General features: G+C 37.4%; 1 protein-coding gene across 3 annotated transcripts in view; it reads right to left on the bottom strand.

The window, feature by feature from the left end:
- Positions 1–21,080, bottom strand: part of LOC115224199 (eukaryotic translation initiation factor 4 gamma 1) — a 78,110-nt gene that overhangs the window by 11,648 nt on the left and 45,382 nt on the right. For all 3 annotated transcript variants that reach the window (XM_036513414.1, XM_029794963.2, XM_036513413.1), the window contains 10 exons: positions 13,620–13,753; positions 11,430–11,570; positions 9,507–9,809; positions 8,014–8,073; positions 7,753–7,896; positions 5,840–5,919; positions 4,395–4,548; positions 2,299–2,691; positions 1,228–1,373; positions 878–1,117 (listed from right to left, as the gene is read on the bottom strand). In XM_036513414.1, coding sequence (XP_036369307.1) covers positions 878–1,117; positions 1,228–1,373; positions 2,299–2,691; positions 4,395–4,548; positions 5,840–5,919; positions 7,753–7,896; positions 8,014–8,073; positions 9,507–9,809; positions 11,430–11,570; positions 13,620–13,753 — 1,795 coding nt within the window. The remainder of the gene's footprint in view (positions 1–877; positions 1,118–1,227; positions 1,374–2,298; positions 2,692–4,394; positions 4,549–5,839; positions 5,920–7,752; positions 7,897–8,013; positions 8,074–9,506; positions 9,810–11,429; positions 11,571–13,619; positions 13,754–21,080) is intronic.

The following is a 21,080-nucleotide window of genomic DNA, read 5'->3' as shown; positions in this document are numbered from 1 at the left end:
TTTTTTGACTGGCACTCCATTGGTTATGATGGCAAGGGTTCCAGTTGATCCAGTCAACAGAAATAGCCTTTTTAAGAAATCAACCCCAAGACTTATTCTTTGTAAGCCTAACACTTATTCTGTCGGTCTCTTTATTTATATATATATATATATATATATATATATATATATACACACACACACACACACATGTATGTACATACATACATACATATATGTGTGTGTGTGTATATATATATATATATATATACACACACACACACACACACACATGTATGTACATACATACATACATATATGTGTGTGTATATATATATATATATATATATAAATGTATATTATAGCCTATTCTGCTAATAACTGATCAATTATACCCACAGATAGAATTATTATTATTATTATTATTATTATTAAAGGTGGCAAGCTGGTAGAATTATTAGCATGCCAGGGTCAACTTTGCCTTTCATCCTTTCGGGGTCAATAAAATAAGTACCGGTTGAGTACCGTGGTCAATGTAATCAACTTAGCCCCTCCTCTAAAAGTGCTGGTCTGGAGTCAAAATTTGAAACCATTATTATTATTATTATTATTAATGTGAGTGATGCTGGGGCACAAATATATGCCCAATATACCCAATATGCTGCTTACATGCTCCATATATTTGATTCTTCAACTGAGTAAGAATATAGAACAGGGGGAGGTGGCTTTATACCAAGGACAGCCACAGGTATGTCACTACAGAAGAGATACATGACTACAATACATAAGGGGGCAGTGGTGGAAGTACAGTTGCAGTACGGGCATGTCATTTTAATATCAAGTTCATTAATACAAGAGCCCCAACAGAATAGCAGCAGGGTGGCAGGCACATACTTACTTTGAGCCACGTCTCTGAACATTTCTGTCCTCTTGCGAAAATCTGCGAGGCAATGTCTTTCCACGAAAACCACTAAATTGATTGCGGCCAGATTGACCAGGTGAAGGTCCTACACCAGAACGTGATCCACTTCGGCGATTACCCATGCCTCCACGAGCAAACATTTCTGGCCTGTTTTCTTGACCACTACTTCCAATCATATTAAATAAATCTTCATCATCACCGCACAAAGCCGAGAACCTGAAAATAAGTTATTTGAAGAGATTATTCATTAATCTCAAATTTAATGGAAACAAAAGGCAAAAATATAACAATGAAAGGGTCAAAAGTAATAGTTAATAAATAATCACCTATTAGTTGGTGTTGTTGTGAGTCTGTCGTTCTGTTGATTATTTGAACCACGGCTGCTGCCTCCCCCCGTACTACCACGGCCCCACATACCGAATTTGTTAGAACCAACACTTGGACACAACTGTATACTGTCATCATTCTTACTCTGGAAGACAGAAAAAGAACAAAAAAGAAATAGTAAATATAAAATAAAAATGGAAAAGGGAAATAAACATTATATGATTATAAAATCTAGAGTGGTGCAGGCATGGCTGTGTGGTCAAGAAGCTAGCTTTGCAACCATGTGGTTTTGGGTTCAGTCCTAATGCATGGCACTTTGGGCAACTGTCTTTCATTAATGCCTTGCGAGTGAATCTGGCAGACAAAAAAATGTGTGAAAATCTATTGTGTATGTGTGTTAAGCAGTGTCCCCAACACTGCTTAACAATCTCAAGTTGGCTTGTTTACCTCTTCATAACATAATGTATGGCAAAAGAGGTTAACAGAAAGGCGGCAAGCTGGCAGAATCGTTAGGATGCCGGGTGAAATGCTAAGCGGTACTTCGTCTGCCGCTACGTTCTGAGTTCAAATTCCGCCGAGGTCGACTTTGCCTTTCATCCTTTCAAGGTCAATAAATAAAGTACCAGTTTCGCACTGCAGTCGATGTAATCGACTTAATCCCTTTGTCTGTCCTTGTTTGTCCCCTCAATGTTTAGCCCCTTGAGGGCAGTAAAGAAATAAAAAAAAAAAGTCAACAGAAGCATCAGATTTTAAAAAGAAGCACTGGGTCAATTTGTTCAACTGAACCCTTCAAGGCAGTCCCTCAATATGGCCAGAGGTCATGCACAAGAATCAAGTTTATCTAAAACCAAGGAAAGAGTAGAGCATAATGATTGGTCAGTGTAAACTAAATTCTATAAAAGGTGCAAAGAACAAGAATTGTATTAATTTTCAACAATCAAAGAAGCTCTAAAAATAGTTCATAATTTAGCCTGAGGCACTCGGTATGGCTAAACCTTTTAATTTGGAAGGAGAGGTGGTGGTTAAAAAGACAAATGCAGGAAGAATTTAATGATATGCAAGATATTCACCTTAGGCAACCACATTTTGCTAGGGTCGATTGGTGCCCTAAGAGTTCGTCCTCCTCCAACTGTATTCCAGCCATCACTGTCGTTAGCCTGTGGTGGTGTGAGAGGTCCCATTGAGCCAGCACGCCCCCCTCGATTCCGTTGAGAAGAATATGATGACAGTTGATGCTGGTTGGCAGCAGCAGCGTCCATCTTCAACCGGTGTTCAATCTCTTCGTTCTCTATGTCCTGGTGAAGTTCTTTCAAGGTCTTGGGGCCTTTCTCTGCATGCCGGGGAACCCATTTGTTTTTGCGTAGATCAATAAGATCCAAAAGCATAAATCGAATGCGAGAGGATGTTTCCCGGGCTCCAACAATTGCTCTTATGTCTTTGAAGTAACGATTCATTTCCTCATTCTAAAATCATAATCAAGAGACACAGGTAAAAGATAGAAAACAACTGAAACTCAACATTGGCTGAAAGGGAATTGAAACAGAATTTTTACTATCAAATATGGACAAAGTGAAAATTTACCTACAGCAAGAAAATCACATTAGATACTTTTACTTTTAGAATGTTCATACCTCATATTTCTTCAGAGTAATTAGAACAGGTAGCAGTAAGTACCACAGAGAAAGGTTTCAGAGAAGAGAGCTTATTGAGAGATTTTGGCAAATATTACATTGTAGGCCTCATTTTTGGTGGTTCAAAAGAAGTTGTATGGGAGAGGTTTAAATACAACAGTCACCCAAAACTCTGTTGCTAAAATATCTTAAACATGGTCAGAACTGGATCGTATTTTGAGGAAGTAATTCTACAACTCAACCAAGTCTCAGCGTGTAATCTCAGAATTGGCACAATATATTTTGTCAGTTTTGTCTTCTGTAGACATATGTAAAAGACGGAGAATTGCAAGATATGGTGTTCCAACTGATTACCTTCTCCCTTACAGTGCCCATAGTTAACAAACGAGATCGTTTCAGAATGAAAAGTCTTGGACACAGTAAAACAGCAGTGGCCCGAGCCAGCCCATAACTGGCCTTGAGCTGTCTACAACTGTTTTTTAACACCATCTTTTTTATGATGATGTGGTTAGGACAAGTTTGCATTATAGCATCACTCCACAACACTTAATTATGTGTTATCCCATTTCACTATTTTCCATGACTAACCTCTATGGCAACCTCCTGTTGTTAATGGATGAAGTGTGCTGACATTTCTATATCAATGTAGATGTCTCCTTTATACATACATATCAGCCACTCATTTGAATAATCAGCATTTTTCTCAATTCAGTTGTCTTGGTATACTCACCTTTTTCTATAGCACAACTATACTCACTGCCTATGCTTCACTTACAGACACCAGAAAACCCCATGTTTCATATAGTTCTAACCTATTTGTTCCTGGTTTTCTATATAACTTTTAACAGGCACAAGCCTCATTATCACATCAAAAGTTGAACCCCGATAAAACAAAATACTTAAATCTATTCTCAGGACATTTATTGGTACGTATATTTATTGAATTTGCTAGGACCTAAAATCTGGATGCAGATCTTAAAAAAAACTCAAGAAACAGTCAGTATTTTAAATAAATCAAAACCACTGATATCTGAGACCCCTTCGGTCACGACACTGACCATGGGATTGCACCTAGAAAGTTACCCTCCCAGGGCAAGTCCGGGCAAGGTTGTTTATGGAAGACCAGTAGTCACCCATGCATACCGGCCTCCCCTCTCCACGCCACCAGTGTTATCCAAGGGAAAGGCAAAAGGGGCCGATACAGCTTGGCACCAGTGACGTCGCAACTCATTTCTACAGCTGAGTGAACTGGAGCAACGTGAAATAAAGTGTCTTGCTCAAGAACACAACACGCAGCCCGGTCCGGGATTCGAGCTCACAACCTCGCAATCGTAAGCTCGACGCTCTAACCACTGAGCCATGCGCCTCCACTAGTTATGTTAAATTATTACATTAAAAGTTTTCAAATGCTTGTTAAAACATGATGGTATGAGAACAGATTCAATCTAGAATCAATGATTAATTTGGATATTGAAAGCTTCTCCTACAAACGACCATGCAACAAAATCTACAAAATTGAAATCCAAAATATTTACCTTCGCTTTACTCTCTATCACTTTTCCAACCGTTGATAACAATTTACACATACATTCTAGTTTCTCTTCGTCTGTAGATGATGACAACCTTTCCAGACAACCATGCATTATGTCTAATTTCACCATATTCATTTTAAACAATTCTCCAATAAACCTGAAAAGAGAAAATATTACCCACTGCACAAAACTATGGAAGAGATTAAAGTCATTTTCCTTTTTTATAATAGCTTCATATTTTCTCTCGCCGGTGGCATGTAAAAAGCACCATCCGATCGTGTCCGTTGCCAACCTCGCCTGGCCCCCGTGCCGGTGGCAAGTAAAAAGCACCATCCGTCCGTGGCCGTTTGCCAGCTCCATCTGGCACCTGTGCCGGTGGCACGTAAAAAGCACCCACTACACTCATGGAGTGGTTGGCGTTAGGAAGGGCATCCAGTCGTAGAAACACTGCCAGATCAGACTGGGCCTGGTGTAGCCTCCTGGCTTCCCAGACGCCAGTCAAACCGTCCAACCCATGCTAGCATGGAAAGTGGACGCTAAATGATGATGATGGTGAATTGAACTCTTTAGCATTATTTAAATTGGCTGCAGCTGGCCTGAATACTCAACCTGTTTTATGATCAAACCAGCGAGATAAGGCCTCTCATACCCATCCAATGATGTCATTCTAAAAATAATTGATTCATCAAAATTATTGAAGGTAAAAGAATGCAAGACAAAACAATTCCCACCTAAATATGACTGTAAATACCGTGAAATGACTGATATCAAAATCAAAACTTTTTCACTGTCACCAAGACTGTTGCAGGTTTGTTTATGTCCTTGTAACAGCTCAGCAAAAAATAGGCTGATAGAGTAAGTACCAGACTTAAAATAAGTACTGTGGTCAATTCAGCTGACTAAAAAAACCTTTCGAAGCAGTGGTGGCCAAGTGTGGCTGCAGTCTAATGACTGGAAATAAGTAAAAGACTAAAGGAATCATCTCTATTGAAAATTTATATACACATAAGGCACAGGAGTGGCTGTGTGGTAAGTAGCTTGCTAACCAACCACATGGTTCCGGGTTCAGTCCCGCTGCGTGGCACCTTGGGCAAGTGTCTTCTACTATAGCCCCGGGCCGACCAAAGCCTTGTGAGTGGATTTGGTAGACGGAAACTGAAAAGAAACCCATCGTATATATGTATATATATATATATGTGTGTGTGTGTGTGTGTGTGTCTGTGTTTGTCCCCCTAGCATTGCTTGACAACCGATGCTGGTGGGTTTATGTCCCCGTTACTTAGCGGTTCGGCAAAAGAGACCGATAGAATAAGTACTGGGCTTACAAAAGAATAAGTCCTGGGGTCGATTTGCTCGATTAAAAGGCGGTGCTCCAGCATGGCCGCAGTCAAATGACTGAAACAAATAAAAGAGATAAGTCATTTGATATCAATTCATGACAATCTTACCTAATGTTTCCAACTGATTTACGTCTAGATATAAACATAACTGTATCAAGATCCTCCAACAATACTTTCTTTTCCTCCTCCTGAAAAAAGAAAGAAAAAAAAGCCCTCAATTTTAGAAAGAAAAAAAATGTTAATAAGAAAATAAAATAAATTCAGTCCATTACAGAACTTACAAATTTCACAAACAAATTACTAGGGTCCTTGATGTTGACTAAGAAAGAAGACCTAGCTAGGAGCCAAATTTGTTGTATGAAATTCCTGGTTAATTTTGCATAAAACGTTATTCCAAACACAATTTTTGTATCATTTCTAACAGAAACATTTTTTATTTCTTTTTTCCTTTTTAAAAATTTTACTTGAAAATAATTCATATGGCTGTGATGAGAAGTTTGCTTCCCAACCACGCTGTTCTGGGTTCAGTCCCATTGTGTGGCACCTCAGGCCGCCCAAAGCATCAAGAGTGGATTTGGTAGATGGAAACTGAAAGAAGCCCATCGTATATATGTGTGCATGTCTATGTCACCACTACCACTGCTTGACAATCGATGTTGGTGGTTTATGTCCCTGTGACCTAGCGGTTCAGCAAAAATGACTGATGGGATAGGCACAAGGCATTAAAGTGGGGAGGAGGTACTTGGCTCGATACATTTGACTAAAAATTCTTCAAGGCAGTGTCCCAGCATAGCCACAGTCTAATGACTGAAACAAAGTATAAAAAAGAAAATACCAGGTAACACATTTTACTTCAGTTTACATGGAAAACAAGTTTCATCCTATCTTGCAAGGAATGAAGCCAGTGTGCTCCGCTGGATGTGTAATGTCAGTGTGCATACACGACAAAGTGTAAGTGCCTTGAGAGAAAAGTTGGACCTAAGAAGCATCAGATGTGGTGTGCAAGAGAGACGACTGCACCGGTGTGGTCATGTGGTAAGAATGGATGAGGATAGCTGTGTGAAAAAGTGCACACCCTAGCAGTTGAGGGAACCTGTGGAAGAGATAGACCCAGGAAGTCAGGGATGAAGTGGTGAACGTGGCCATTGCCAGTACCACCTGATTGGCCCTCGTGCCGGTGGTATGTAAAAGCACCCACTACACTCTCAGGGTGGTTGGCATTAGGAAGGGCATCCAGCTGTAGAAATTTGCCAGATTAGATTGGAGCCTGGTGCAGCCATATGGCTCGCCAGTCCTCAGTCAAACTGTCCAACCCATGCCAGCAAAGAAAGCGGACGTTAAACGATGATGATGATGAAAGTGGCTTTCCAAATTGAACCAAGGAAACTTTACTTCCATTGGTTTTTCAAGTTGCTGATATTATCTGTTAGTGGAGACACCTGATTTTTTAATGAATGGGTGGAAATTGGCCTCTAGCTAGAGGTACAATGGGGTATCTCATTTGTCTTGTGTACCAAGAAGTCCAAGCTAGCATGGAAGATACAAGACATCCCATCAACTCATCTGTCAATCTACTGCCTTAACCCTTTCATTACTAACCTGGCCAAAACCGGCTCTGGCTCTATAGTACAAATGTCTTGCTTTCATAAATTTTGCATCAAAATATACCACCAACCTTAGTTGCAATTTATATTCCTAACACAAGCTTAATGATAACTAAATTATTTTACTAAATTCTTTGTTATATTTAAAATAATTGAAAGAAACACAGAGCATCTCAAAATAAATACAGTAACGAAAGGGTTAAATTGGTACTTTTTTTAAAAATTACCCTGAATGGATGAAAGACAATTGACCATAGTGAAGTTTGATCTTGAAATGCACTTCATAAAAATAAAAAAATACTGCAAAGAATTTCTATCCAACCCTCTTGTGGTTCTACTGATTCTTAATTATTTCACAAGTGGTTACCAATAAATACAAGATTATTTTGCAAATAAAAAATGTTAATTTCAACTTACATTTGCTGCTTCTATTTTTTCTTTCAAATCAAGAATGTTCTGTTCACTTTCATTATCCTTTTCAAATTGTTGCCGGCATTTTGTTAATAGCAAGCTATGGAAGTCGACATTCTTTTCAGGATTATTTTTGGAAGGCACTTTCAGCTGCAAGTCAAAGAGGAAAACGGTAACAGTCAGCCTCAATATCTAAATTGCAAGCAACAAGAATGATGTGTATACATTTATATGTTTTGTTAATTAATTCTTAAGTAAAATACTCACCATCATTAAAAATGTACAGAATTTGGCATAAGCTGAACTGTAATTTGGCTCCAAAACAGCCTGCAAGGAGAAATATTTTCAAGGGTTATGATCTTGTATCATATTTTCAAACAGATATACTTAGAAACCTGCTGTAAGAAATGCAATGTGTACGTTTGCTAAGTTTCCATTCATTAATCATTCAAAATGTCAACATTCTTTTAATCTCTTTTTTTTTTTTTTTTTTTTTTGAAGTACCAATTATTACAACAAAACTTTGGAAATGTACAACAGCCAATCAAATTACTGAGTTTGGTTTAGAATCTTTAGAGGGAGTTTCCAATGCACACATATATATACAATTTGTTTCTAACAGATGAACTCAAAAAGCTATGAATTATCCTTTCTACAACAAGCACAAGGGCCTGAAATTTGGGGGAAAGAGACTAGACTGGTTACATTGAACCCAGTGCTCAACTTATCTTACCAAACCCAGAAGGATGAAGGGCACAGTAAACCATAGTGGCAGATGAAGTCAGAACTTAAAGCCAAACGAAATAGAAGACTTAACACTCAGTAACAGGACTAAAATTCCTTTCCTGGGAAACGAAGCTACACAAAGAATATGGTCTCTATGCAGCATTTAACCTACTGGAAAAGACTCAACAGATTGAGACTATTCCCTAGAGTGTAGACAGGAAAGCTATGTCATAATATACATCTGGAAGATCCTAGAGGAACTTGTCCCAAACTTTGGCATTGAGAGTTACACTAATGCTAGAACAGGGCACCACTGCATAGTGCCAAAGACTCCAACTTTGCCATCAAGATATAAGACAAGATACTACAACAGCCTGGGCTTTAAAGGCTCACAGCTCTTCAATATCCTCCTGAAGGCCCCGAGAGACCTACATGGGGTGGATGTGTCTCCAAAACGAAACTAGACCTCTTGCTGCCAAGTGTCCCAGATGAACCAACTTTACAGCAGGAAGTGCAGATGAGGGCAGCGGCATCAAACTCCCTCATGCACCAAACGTCAATTTCTAAAAAAAATTAGTGAGGTAAAATTATGTAGCAACACCAAATGGCAGTGCCCCAGCATGGCCACAGCTCATGAGCTGAAACTAGATCAGATCAAATCAAATATATATATATAAACAATTGCAGCATGGAAGATGCTTATAAGGCACTTAAGAACAGACATTTAAATTTAATTTGTGTCAAAATATTTTCGCTGCTTTGAAACTGTGACCTGTTCACTGACAAAACTTCGTGCAGTAAGAAGTGTATATGCAGGCGTGTGCACATGAAAAGCTTCTTTTAGTTTCCATATCCACACACAAGGCTATGGTCAGCTTGAGGCTACAGTAAGAAGCACTTACCCAAAGCGCTGTGCTGTTGGACTGCAGAAAACTCAACTACATACCCATAGCTGCACACATATATATATGAACATCTAAAGACAATATCATTTACAGAAAGTTATTAGCATCAAGACAATAACGGTACCATACCTTTTCAAAGACAAGGTCTGTTACAGCACCAAGTTTGTCTTCAGTATCAATAAGAATTAATTCCATCTGATCTACTAATGTTTCAAAGTTCTGAGGAGTGAGTTTATTAAGTATACTTCGCACTCTCTTCACAATAGCATCAACACCACCACTATCGTCGACTGTATTTTGCGGTTTCTTTGCTGACGGCAACCAGGCATTCTCACAGGTCTTTAGCTTCACTTCTTTTGGAATTTGAATGATAATGTTTTTCACTTCTTTCTTCCCTTGTTGACTACCTCTTTTTGTAACACCACCGACAGACTGAAATTTGTAAGAAAAAAAAAAAAGAGTAAATACAAACAATAAAGTAAGGAGTATACAGCTAAAAAGTAGTTAGCTACAGACTAAAACTCATTCATATGCTCATCTCACTAAAGAAAACTCACACCAACTATTTAGTTGCACTATGTGATTACTGGATGCAACTAGTGGTGAGACCAGAGTTTCTCAACCAGTTTTTTGCCTATGGACCCCTTTTGATTCCTATCTTACTTGTGGACACTCATAATCATTTGATACTTTAAAAAAAAAAATCATATTTTTATAATTAAATATTATTAGAAATTATATAAAAATAATTTATTAAAATGTTTTGTGTATTGTAGAAGTACAACTAATTTATTGGAGATATGTTTTAACAAAATCTTGTATTGACCCTCAAGGGCCATATTGAATCCAGTTGAGAAACACTGAGTTAGAAAGAGGAAGGCCGAAATATTTGACATCAGTTGCTCCTCTTTTCCAGGTTTTGTAGCATGAAGACAGACAGTTCATTGTTGTAGATACTTGTCATGGTAAAATTTAATAAGGATTTTTATTGGCTTGTAGTGCTGAGAAAACCCATGCAACAGTAGGGCCAGCAACAAGATACACCAGGCCTTTGGATAAAGCCTTTGCAAACAAGCTAACAACAGTAGCATGATCAACAAGCTGAACCAGATTTCCGGCATTTTCAATAATCAACATAAGGATTATACTTTTATGTTCAATTACGAAATCACTAGGGTAGTGTTCCATTATTCCTTAGATATTACTACTGCAGCTATCAACATTGTTTGCAGAGTACTTGCAGCCGAAGACTAGTTTATGCCTAAGCATTCTGAAAGCTTGCATTTCACAGGACATTCTAACACTGTCAAATCTTCAGCAGACTCACTTGTATAGAATTTTTTACAGGTAGTCTTATGGTAATTTGAGTAATAAATTTTTTTCCCTAATATTCTATATTCTAATAATTCTTGTTTACAAATTTTAAACCAGAGCAATATCTGTTAATATTGCTGAACACCATTGCCTTGCCGATATTGAATTAATACGATTCCATGCCCCCGACCCACCAAAAAGACCTATGATTAGATTATAAGATATCACGATTAAATTATATATTTGAAATTTCCCAAAACTGATTGCAACATTTTTAATATTATGCATGCAGGAGTGGCTGTGTGGTAAGTAACTTGTTTACCAACCACATGGTCCCGGGGTCAGTCCCACTGCGTGGCACCTTGGGCAAGTGTCTTCTACTATAGCCTCGGGCAGACCAAAGCCTTATGAGTGGATTTGGTAGACGGAAACTGAAAGAAGCCCGTCGTATATATGTATATATATATGCGTGTGTGTGTTTGTGTGTTTGTCCCCCTAGCATTGCTTGATAACTGATGCTGGTGTGTTTATGTCCCCGTTACTTGGCGGTTCGGCAAAAGAGACCGATAGAATAAGTACTGGGCTTACAAAAGAATAAGTCCTGGGGTCGAGTTGCTCGATTAAAAGGCGGTGCTCCAGCATGGCCGCAGTCAAATGACTGAAACAAGTAAAAGAGTAAAAGAGAGAGAGAGAGAGAGAGAGAGAGAGAGAGAGAGCAGAAAGTCAACCATTACATACCGATCGTGCAGACTTGACATAGAATGGAATAAACGGGTCATTGCCATTCCTCCAGTCTGTATTTATGCCTTTGTCTCCTCCCAAACCAATCGTCATACCACTGCTTTGTATTCCTACTCCAGGAGCAACAGTAGTTAAAGGCTATAAAAGAAAAAGAAGTCCATGAAAAAAAGTGGTGGGGGGAATAATAAAACAACATTTTTTTTAAAGTAAATCCAAACTTCATTAAATCATCATTTAACGGCTGTTTTTCATGTTGGCATGGGTTGGCCAGTTTAACTGAAAACGGGTAAGCTGCACCAGGTTCCAGTTGTGGCTGATACCTATTTCTTTACTACCCACAAGGGGCTAAACACAGAGAGGACAAACAAGGACAGACAGACGGATTAAGTCGATTACACCGACCCCAGTGCGTAACTGGTACTTATTTAATCGACCCCGAAAGGATGAAAGCCAAAGTCGACCTCGGCGGAATTTGAACTCAGAACGTAGCGGCAGACGAAATAGCGCTAAGTATTTTGCCCAGCTTGCTAACGTTTCTGCCAGCTCGCCGCCTTTGTGGCTGATACCAGTGTCGCCTAACTGGCACCTGCGCTAGTGGCATGTAAATAGAACCCTACGAATATTGGGCCTCATGGAGACAATGACAAATAACCAAGACCTATGGCAATATACTGTGCTTTCAGAAGACCTGTTGAACCAAGTGAGATCATAGTCATGGCCGATGCCAGAGTTACGTGTCTGGCACACGAAAAGCACCCACTGTACTCTTGGAGTGGTTGGTTTTAGGAAGGGCATCCAGCCATAGAAACCATAACAAGAAACAAAAATCATAACTCAAGCAATGAAGGTAGCTGAAACAGTAAACTTCACTGAATGCATTACTGTATTTCAGTTTGTCCTGTAAGATTCTTGGTTACAATGGTATCATGGTGAGCTGGCAGAAACGTTAGCACACCGGGCGAAATGCTTAGCGGTATTTCGTCTGCGTTACGTTGTGAGTTCGAATTCCGCCGAGATCGACTTTGCCTTTCATCCTTTCGGGATCGATAAATTAAGTAGCAGTTACGCACTGGGGTCGATGTAATCGACTTAATACCTATGTCTGTCCTTGTTTGTCCCCTCTGTGTTTAGCCCCTTGTGGGTAATAAAGAAATAGATATCATGGCAACATTACTTGAAACATCACCCAATATTCTAAACATGAGTATATCATTAACTATCATTAAATAGAAAAAACAAAAAACAGCACAGCTGTGTGACTAAGGAGCTGGCTTTGCAACCACATGTTTTGGTTTCAGTCTCACTGTGCAGCAGCCCTGGCCCAACCAATGCCTTTTGGAGATATGCTACGCTTGAGGAAACCGGGCAAGCCAAGTGAGACCTTAACTGTGGCCTATGCCAGTGCAGCATAATCAGCCCATTTAAGAGTACTCTTTAATCATTGGGCAATAAACTGCGCTTGCGAAGATTTGTTGAGGCAAGTAAAGTTGTTGTCGAGGCCGATGATAGTACCTATTTCTTTACTACCCACAAGGGGCTAAACACAGAGAGGACAAACAAGGACAGACAAACGGATTAAGTCGATTATATCGACCCCAGTGCGTAACTGGTACTTATTTAATCGACCCCGAAAGGATGAAAGGCAAAGTCGACCTCGGCTGAGTGAGTAGAGAGTTGGAACAATAAAGTGATGGGGTGGGGTGGGGAGAGAGAAAGAGAGAGGGGGGGGCTGCAAATAGTTGTTGGTAAAGAGACTGAATACAAACAGCAAAAATGAAGGAGATTTGAAAATAAAACAAACATTTTCAACAAATATCTAAGAATTGTTGATGCACATGGAGAAAGATCTGGATGAAAACAAGTGCTCTTTATAGCCTTAAGCACGTTGCTTTCCCATCGCTTTCAACTCCTCTAAATCACTGAAGTCTCTAATATTCACAGCCACTATTACCTTTATTTCAAACATTTCCCCTCACCCTTTTACATTCATTTCTGTGTTATCACGATGTGTATGAAGCAAGGTTACACACAGGTGGTTTCTCCTTACCTTCAGCAACCCATGAGTGGAAAAGGATGCAATTAGAAATTAAAATGAAGTTGTCGGCTCCAAACTTAAGCAACTCACGGTTATCATACCAGCAACATTGGGATAAAAGCAACGTTCGAAAGAAAAGAGTAATTACTTACTGCAGACAAAATAACATCAGGTAGATCTGGAAGATTTTCAGGCCTGCTCAAGGAGGCAGAAGCATTCTGCAAACCCAAGAGCGTATCTCTGTCATATTGCTTTAAGTCTGTAGGGTTTGTGTCGTTCCATTGATCTGTTGAATATACAAAACTCCATTTTAGTATCTCAATAAAAGAAAGTGTATTAAACATTAGGTACAGATATATAATGGTGGTCCTAAAAGTTTAAGATAAGATGTTAAAATAACTGGTTTTCTGATACAATTCAGTTTCAAGGTAGAAAAAATTCCGCATACAATTTTAAAAAATTCAATGCAATATATAAAATAAATTAGCCATTATAGAGGTAAAAGAATAGAAGTAGCTTAATTATGTATATTATGGTAAATAGATTGAGAACAAATTTTTTTTTCTTAGTTTTCTTTACTTCCACTGCCACAAAAGAAACAAAAAAAAAAACCCCAAAGAGATATGCCAAAGAATATCTTAATTTTCATGATTTAAACCCTTCCACATTCAGGTTACTCAGTCAAATGAAATGCTTATTTATTCACATTGTTTTGAATTAATCATGCATTATCTCACAGCCGTGAGCTTTCAACCAAATGATTGCTTATCTTTAGAATGACACTGCAGAGTAGGTGTAAGAGGCTGGATCAGGCCAGTTAGAGCATAAAACACGTAAAATATTTTTTGCTGGAAATGGCTGGTTTAAATGCTAAAGGATTCAACATTTAAGAGAAACCATTTTCTCAAATGAGAGGGATTTCAGGCCCAAAAAGCAAATGAAAGTGTCACTGATAACAGCTAGGTAGATTGCGTTTTGGATGTTGACTGTCTTTGCTGGGGACATTACACAGTGCATTTATCATTTGTAGAGCAAACTAACTTGCTAAATACAGATTCTTAAGAACAAATACTTCCTAAATATCAATGCTTCTAATACAATTCAGAGTGTATAAATAACATGCACAACTCATGTCTGAGGAAGAAAAAATTGCAGCTGATTTTAAATCTCTGAGCCTTATAAAATGGAAATAAGTGAACGAAAAGCATCGACAGCAGATTAACATGTGTCAAAACAGAAAAAAAAGGAGAAAAAAAAGAGTCTAACATCACCACTTTTAATTTTCAAGCATGACTGACGAATGTAATTTATGAACAAAGCCTTTTTATAAAACTAATATTCAAAACTGGAACAAAAGGAAAATATGTAGGCCAATCATAGAAAAAAAAACAAACTAGAAACAGCTAAAATGTATGCCATTCTAACAGCACCTATAAATTGGGTTAATCTAAAAGCCAGTTTAGATTAACCTATTTTATTAGTGCTTGTCTGTCTTCACAACACCTATTTCTATCTAGTACATGTTCAAAACAACAAAACAAGACTCAATGAACTATTCTTGATTCCAGGGGGAAATATGCTGCTTGTTCTTATTCTTAATAACTGGTTTTGATTCTTATTTGTGTTGTAGATAAGCTTAGCTTGATTAGATTTGAAAATTAAGTTATATGAACAAATCCTTAGAATATTTTTGCATTGAAAACCAATTTTAAAATGTACAGCTGTTCACAAAATAGCAAAATGAAAGTCAATTATACAGGTAAAATAACTATAAACCAGGTGGTTCAATGTAATAGACAGTTATTATATAGACAAACATAATTATTACATGAATAAAAGAAAAGGTCCTACTCTATAACTAGCACCTCCATGTATGAAATGTCACAGCAATTAAGTTTTGCGGTTGCTGAGAAGTTGAAGAAAAAAGTAATTAGAAGCAATCAGCTTAAAATGTAGTGTCGGTCACCTTTTTGATAAATAAAGATAAGAAAATTTCAAAACCTTAGTGTTAGTCTTAAAAGATTTACGGTTGATAAGAATGGTCAATAACAATGTCTTGTTATTATGAGCAGGCAGAATTGATAGCACACTGGGCAAAATGCTTAGCAGCATTTTGTCTGTCTTTACAATCTGAGATCAAATTCCACCATGGTCGACTTTGCCTTTCATCCTTTCAAGGTCAATAAGACAAGTACCTGTTATGCACTGAGGTCAATGTGATCAACTTACCCCCCTCCACTGAACTTGCTAGCCTTGTGCCAAAATTTGAAACTTTATTATTTAAGGTGAACTGGCAGAACCATTAGCATACAGGACAAAATACTTAGCAACGGTTTGTCTTCAGGTTCTGAGTTCAAATTCTGTTGAGGTTGACTTTGCCCTTCATCCCTTCGGGGTCAATAAAATAAGTAGCAGTTGCACACTGAGGTTAATGTAATCGACTAATACTCTACCACAGAATTGCTGGCCTTGTGTCAAAATTTAAAACCAATATTTAATAAGTTTAGACAGTAAGCTAGCAAAACCATTACTACACCAGATGAAACGCTTCGCAGCATTTCTTCCGGCTCGTTATGTTCTGGGTTCAAACGCTGCCACAGTCAACTTTGCTTCTCATTCTTTTGGGGTTGATAAAATATCAGATGAAGTGTAATTGACTTCCTTATCCCTTAAAATTGCTGGCCTTGTGTCAAAATTAGAAAAGATTATTTATAAAAATAAGTTTAACCCTTTAGCATTCAGATTATTCTGTCAAATGTAAAGCTTATGTATTCACACCATGTAAAATTAATCTTGCATCATTTCATGGCTTTGAGATTTCAATGATGTGATTGTTTATTTTGAAAATGACACAATAAGGTAGATATGAATGACCATATCTGACTAGTTTGAACATAAAATAGGTGGAATATTTTGGCCGGATATGGCCGGTTTAAACACTAAAGGGTTAAGGAAGAAAAATTGTCAGAAGCATTAGAGGACCAAGCAAAATGCCTATGGTCTGAGTTCATGGTTGACTCTGATCCTTCTACAGTCAATAAACAAAGTACCAGTGAGGCACTGGAATTGATTTAGTTGACTAATCCCCACCCCCAAATTTCTAGATTTGGTTAAATTGGAAACAATTATACAATGACTTTAATAAAGGAAGAAAAATAATGTTGAAGAATATTAAAATAATTTTATTTAAATTCGTCAAGAGTAAAACTCGATTTTGAAATAAATTATACAGTCTTCTTATCACACAGCATATCTGTGTGGTAAGAAGCTTACTTCCCTACCACATGGTTCCAGGTTCAGTCCCACTAGATGGCACCTTGGGCAAGTGACTTCTACTATAAGCCTCAGGTCAACCAAAGCCTTGAGGGTGCATTTGGTAGATAGAAACTGAAATGAGCTTTGTCATACATGTGTGTGTGTGTGTGTGCGGGTATTGTCCCCCACCATCATTTGACATGGTGTTGGTATTGGTGTGTTTATATCCCCATAGCTTAGTGGTTCAGCAAAAGAGACAGAATAAGTACTAAGCCTGAAAACACAAGTCCTGTGGTAGATTTGTTCGACTAAAACCCTTCAAGGGAATGCCCCAGCATGACTGCAGTCAAATGATTGAAACAAGTAAAAGATAAAAGATTTTTTTTTAAAAAAAGTCTATCAAAACATCGATTTCTAATAAACTAATTAATGAAACCTTTCAATGAATAACACGATATTACTAACAAAAGGAACGGCAAAAGATAAAACAACAAATTACTGAATAACATCACTAGTAAGCACAGGTAAAAATAACTGCCAAGTAAGTTTGCCTAAAACTATAGACAAGAGATATGCAGCATTCTATCCTCAAAAGAATTTGTAGAGCCACGGAGCAGAGTAGTCACAAACATCTAAGCAGCCTTGACTTAGGAGAAGCTGACAAAAATTATTATTATTATTATTATTATTATTATTTGGAGCACAGTTAAGCTGTTTAGCAGCAATTCTCTAACAAAGCAGTGGAGTGGAAGTTTGCCAACAAGTGGTTTACAAATTGTCAGGCAGCTGTTATGATCTAGCTGAAGAACATTAACACCATATTTCATTGCTGCTCAGGAAATGTAAAATGTGAAATATTGGTATGTAAGAAGAGAAATGTATGGAGATATGTAAGCCAATGACAATGCACATGAAAGAAAAAAAAAGAGTGAGAAAAATTATAAAGAGTACACACTGACAATTAGATAGTTCTTTTTCAGTCCTAATTTAACCGAGCTCAGATAGAAAGTCTTCTATTGCATATTTACAAATCGTTAAGTTGAACATGAATAAAAAAAAAAAAACATTTTGAACTTCCGTTAAATCCAAGTTAATTAAAGCTTAGCATCCAAACTGGTTATAATATGGCTGTCATACAGACAAAGCAATTGAGTTCAAAGTACTTTTACATAGCTTTGTTGATAAAGATTATACTGGTGAAATTTTGCTTTAAGCACACCATATAACCCCTCAAAAACTTTTTTTTTTTTTTCCAATTTTCAAAAAATTTTCATGAATTTGTATTCTATACATAGGAATTCCTATGATTATGCAAAAACGAAAAGCAAAAAGAATTTTTTGGTGGTTGATATAAAGGCTATTTAGCTATTTTTAGCACATCACATGACCACCTCATACCCTACTCAATCGTTTGTCAGTCTGCTGTATAAATGTTTGTCAATATCTTTCTCCCCATAAACAGATTTAGTGGTCTATTGCTGGGATTTAAGCTGAAAATTCAGACCGTCCATATATTAAACTGATTTTAAAATTTTGAAAAATTAAAAAATTTTAAAAACTTTTTTCGAAGTTGTGTCAGTTCCAATGAATAAAATACAAATATATATTTTCTGAAAATTCCAAAAAGTTATGAGGAGTTATATGTATTTACATTATGTAGGAACGAATGCTTTGCTGAATGTTTCATTTACAATGATTATGAATAAAATACACAAATTAGTCACGGAAATTATCAGTAACTGAGAGTAAAAAGTACCTTAACCCTTTAGTGTTCAGAATACTCTGTTAAATGTAATACTTTTTCACTCAAATTGTTTTGAATTAATCATGCATTATCTTATTGCTTTGAGGTTTCAATGATGTGATTACTTATTTTCAGAATGGCATTGTAGGTTAGGAGTGAGAGACCAGATATCACCAGTTTGAATATAAAACATGTAGAATATATTGGGCCGGATTTGGCCAGTTTAAACACTAAAGGGTTAACCCTCCATCCATCCACCCCCAGTACCCAAATTACTCCAGCAAATGTAATGCTTATTTATTCACATTGTTTTGAATTAATCCTGCATTATCTCATAGCTTCAGGATTTCAATAGGTTTGTTTTTAGAATGATATTGTAGGGTAGATGGGAGAGGCCAGATCTGGCTGGTTTACTCTTTTACTTGTTTCAGTCATTTGACTGCGGCCATGCTGGAGCACCACCTTTAATCGAGCAACTTGACTCCAAGACTTATTCTTTGTAAGCCCAGTACTTATTCTATCGGTCTCTTTTGCCGAACCGCTAACTAACGGGGGACATAAACACACCAGCATCAGTTGTCAAGCAATGCTAGGGGGGGGGCACAAACACACACACACACATATATATACGACGAGCTTCTTTCAGTTTCCGTCTACCAAATCCACTCACAAGGCTTTGGTCGGCCCGAGGCTATAGTAGAAGACACCTGCGTGGCACTGAACCCGGAACCGTGTGGTTGGTAAGCAAGCTACTCACCACACAGCCGCTCCTGCGCCTATGAACAGAAAACAAGTAAGAATATTTGGGCCGGATAAGGCCAGTTTAAATGCGAAAGGGTTAGAAAATAAATAAATAAATAAATAGAAACTAGAGAGCAGAATCAAATTCTTCGTTTGTTCCTATTACTACAAAGTCTATGGTCAAACCAACTTCCAAGAAAAAACTATACCTAAAGAATACACACATACTGACAAAGTACGAGGATGTATGCAAAAAAAAAACAACAAAATAGTCAAACAAAGAAGAGGAACTATCTTATTTCAACAGTTGGCTCTTGAAAGTTCTCTGATATGAAGCCACTATGTATTTTCATTTTCACATGACAGCCTTTCATTAACTCCTTTCTGTATCATCTCAAATATACTACTCAGAATGTTATCCTGAGTGTACTTGTTCTATGTGTTATCCAAATATTATACAACCTGAAATAACTTGTGCTGCAGTTAGGGCTGCTATTTTCTCAATTACCCATCTTTCGGCAGCATGTGGTTGCATTGTGCCTGACTGCTTCTTTATTATGACCAGATTGTAAAGCATGTATGTAGCCTGTGGTGAGCACTTTCTCTTGCTTGCATTCGGCAAACAAAACAACAAATAACTGCTACAACCTAGCTTATGATAGTTTGTACACGAATATCTTAGTATGTATATATGTATATATATATATATATTATATATATATATATATATATATATATATATATATATATATATGAGTTGGCGTTAGGAAGGGCATCCAGCCATAGAAACACTGCCAAATCTGACTGGGCCTGATGAAGCCTTCCAGCTTCACAGACCCCAGTTAAACCGTCCAACCCATGCTAGCATGGAAAACGGATGCTAAATGATGATGATATATATATATATATGAAGGCACATGGCCCAGTGGTTAGAGCGTTGGGCTCGCAATCACGAGGTAGAGAGTTTGATTCCCAGATTGGGTTGTGTATTATGTTCTTGAGTAAGACACTTTCTTTCACATTGCTCCAGTTTACTCAACTGAAGAAATGAGTTGCAACTGGTGCCAAGTTGGATTGGCCTTTTGCCTTTCCCTTGGAGACTGGTATGCATGGGCAATCGCTAGACTTCCATAAACAACCTTGCCAAAGACCTGTGCCTCAGAGGGGAAGTTTTTAGGTGCAATCCCATGGTCATTCATGACTGAAGGGGGTCTTTACCCATACCCTATCTTTGTATATACAAACAGAAACTTGACCAAGAAAACAAGCTTTTTTTTTTCTAAATTAAATCCATTCAGATATGGTTAAGAAGAGGATTAATGATTATTTAATATACAGTTCAAACTTTTGCAGGCACTTAGTCCAAAGTATTTTAAAATAAAATTTTCAAATAATCAATACTGAGATAATAGGAAGGTTTAAAAAAAAAAAAAAACCCTTCATGTCTTAATGAAGAGCATTGTATCTGCCTTCTCCATGTTGATTAAGTTAGTACATTATCAATTATTACATATGACAAGGTGTCTAAGAAAGGATGATGAAATATGTCCCAGAGAAATAAGTCTGGAAACATTGCATTGAGAATGCACCAACTTTTACAGACAGCATATCAAGGCAGCAAATACCATTAAAAAATAGAAATGATACAGAAGAGAAAACAGTTATTTGAATTAACTCAATATATTATCCTTTTTTTAATTTTTTTTATTTTCTTGAACCGTGAAGCATGTGATGCAAGATTTGAGGTCAGAACCAAGGAGTAAATTTAAATGTATTTAGCTCTGGCACTCTGTTCTCAATTGCCAAAAGGAAAACTAACACCACTGACAGATTTTATCCAATTATCAATTTCTTTTATTATTTTTTCCCTTTT

Source organism: Octopus sinensis, linkage group LG25 (genome assembly GCF_006345805.1).
Source record: "Octopus sinensis linkage group LG25, ASM634580v1, whole genome shotgun sequence".
Taxonomy (NCBI): Eukaryota; Metazoa; Mollusca; class Cephalopoda; order Octopoda; family Octopodidae; genus Octopus; species Octopus sinensis.
This window is presented reverse-complemented; position numbering and strand designations above follow the sequence as displayed.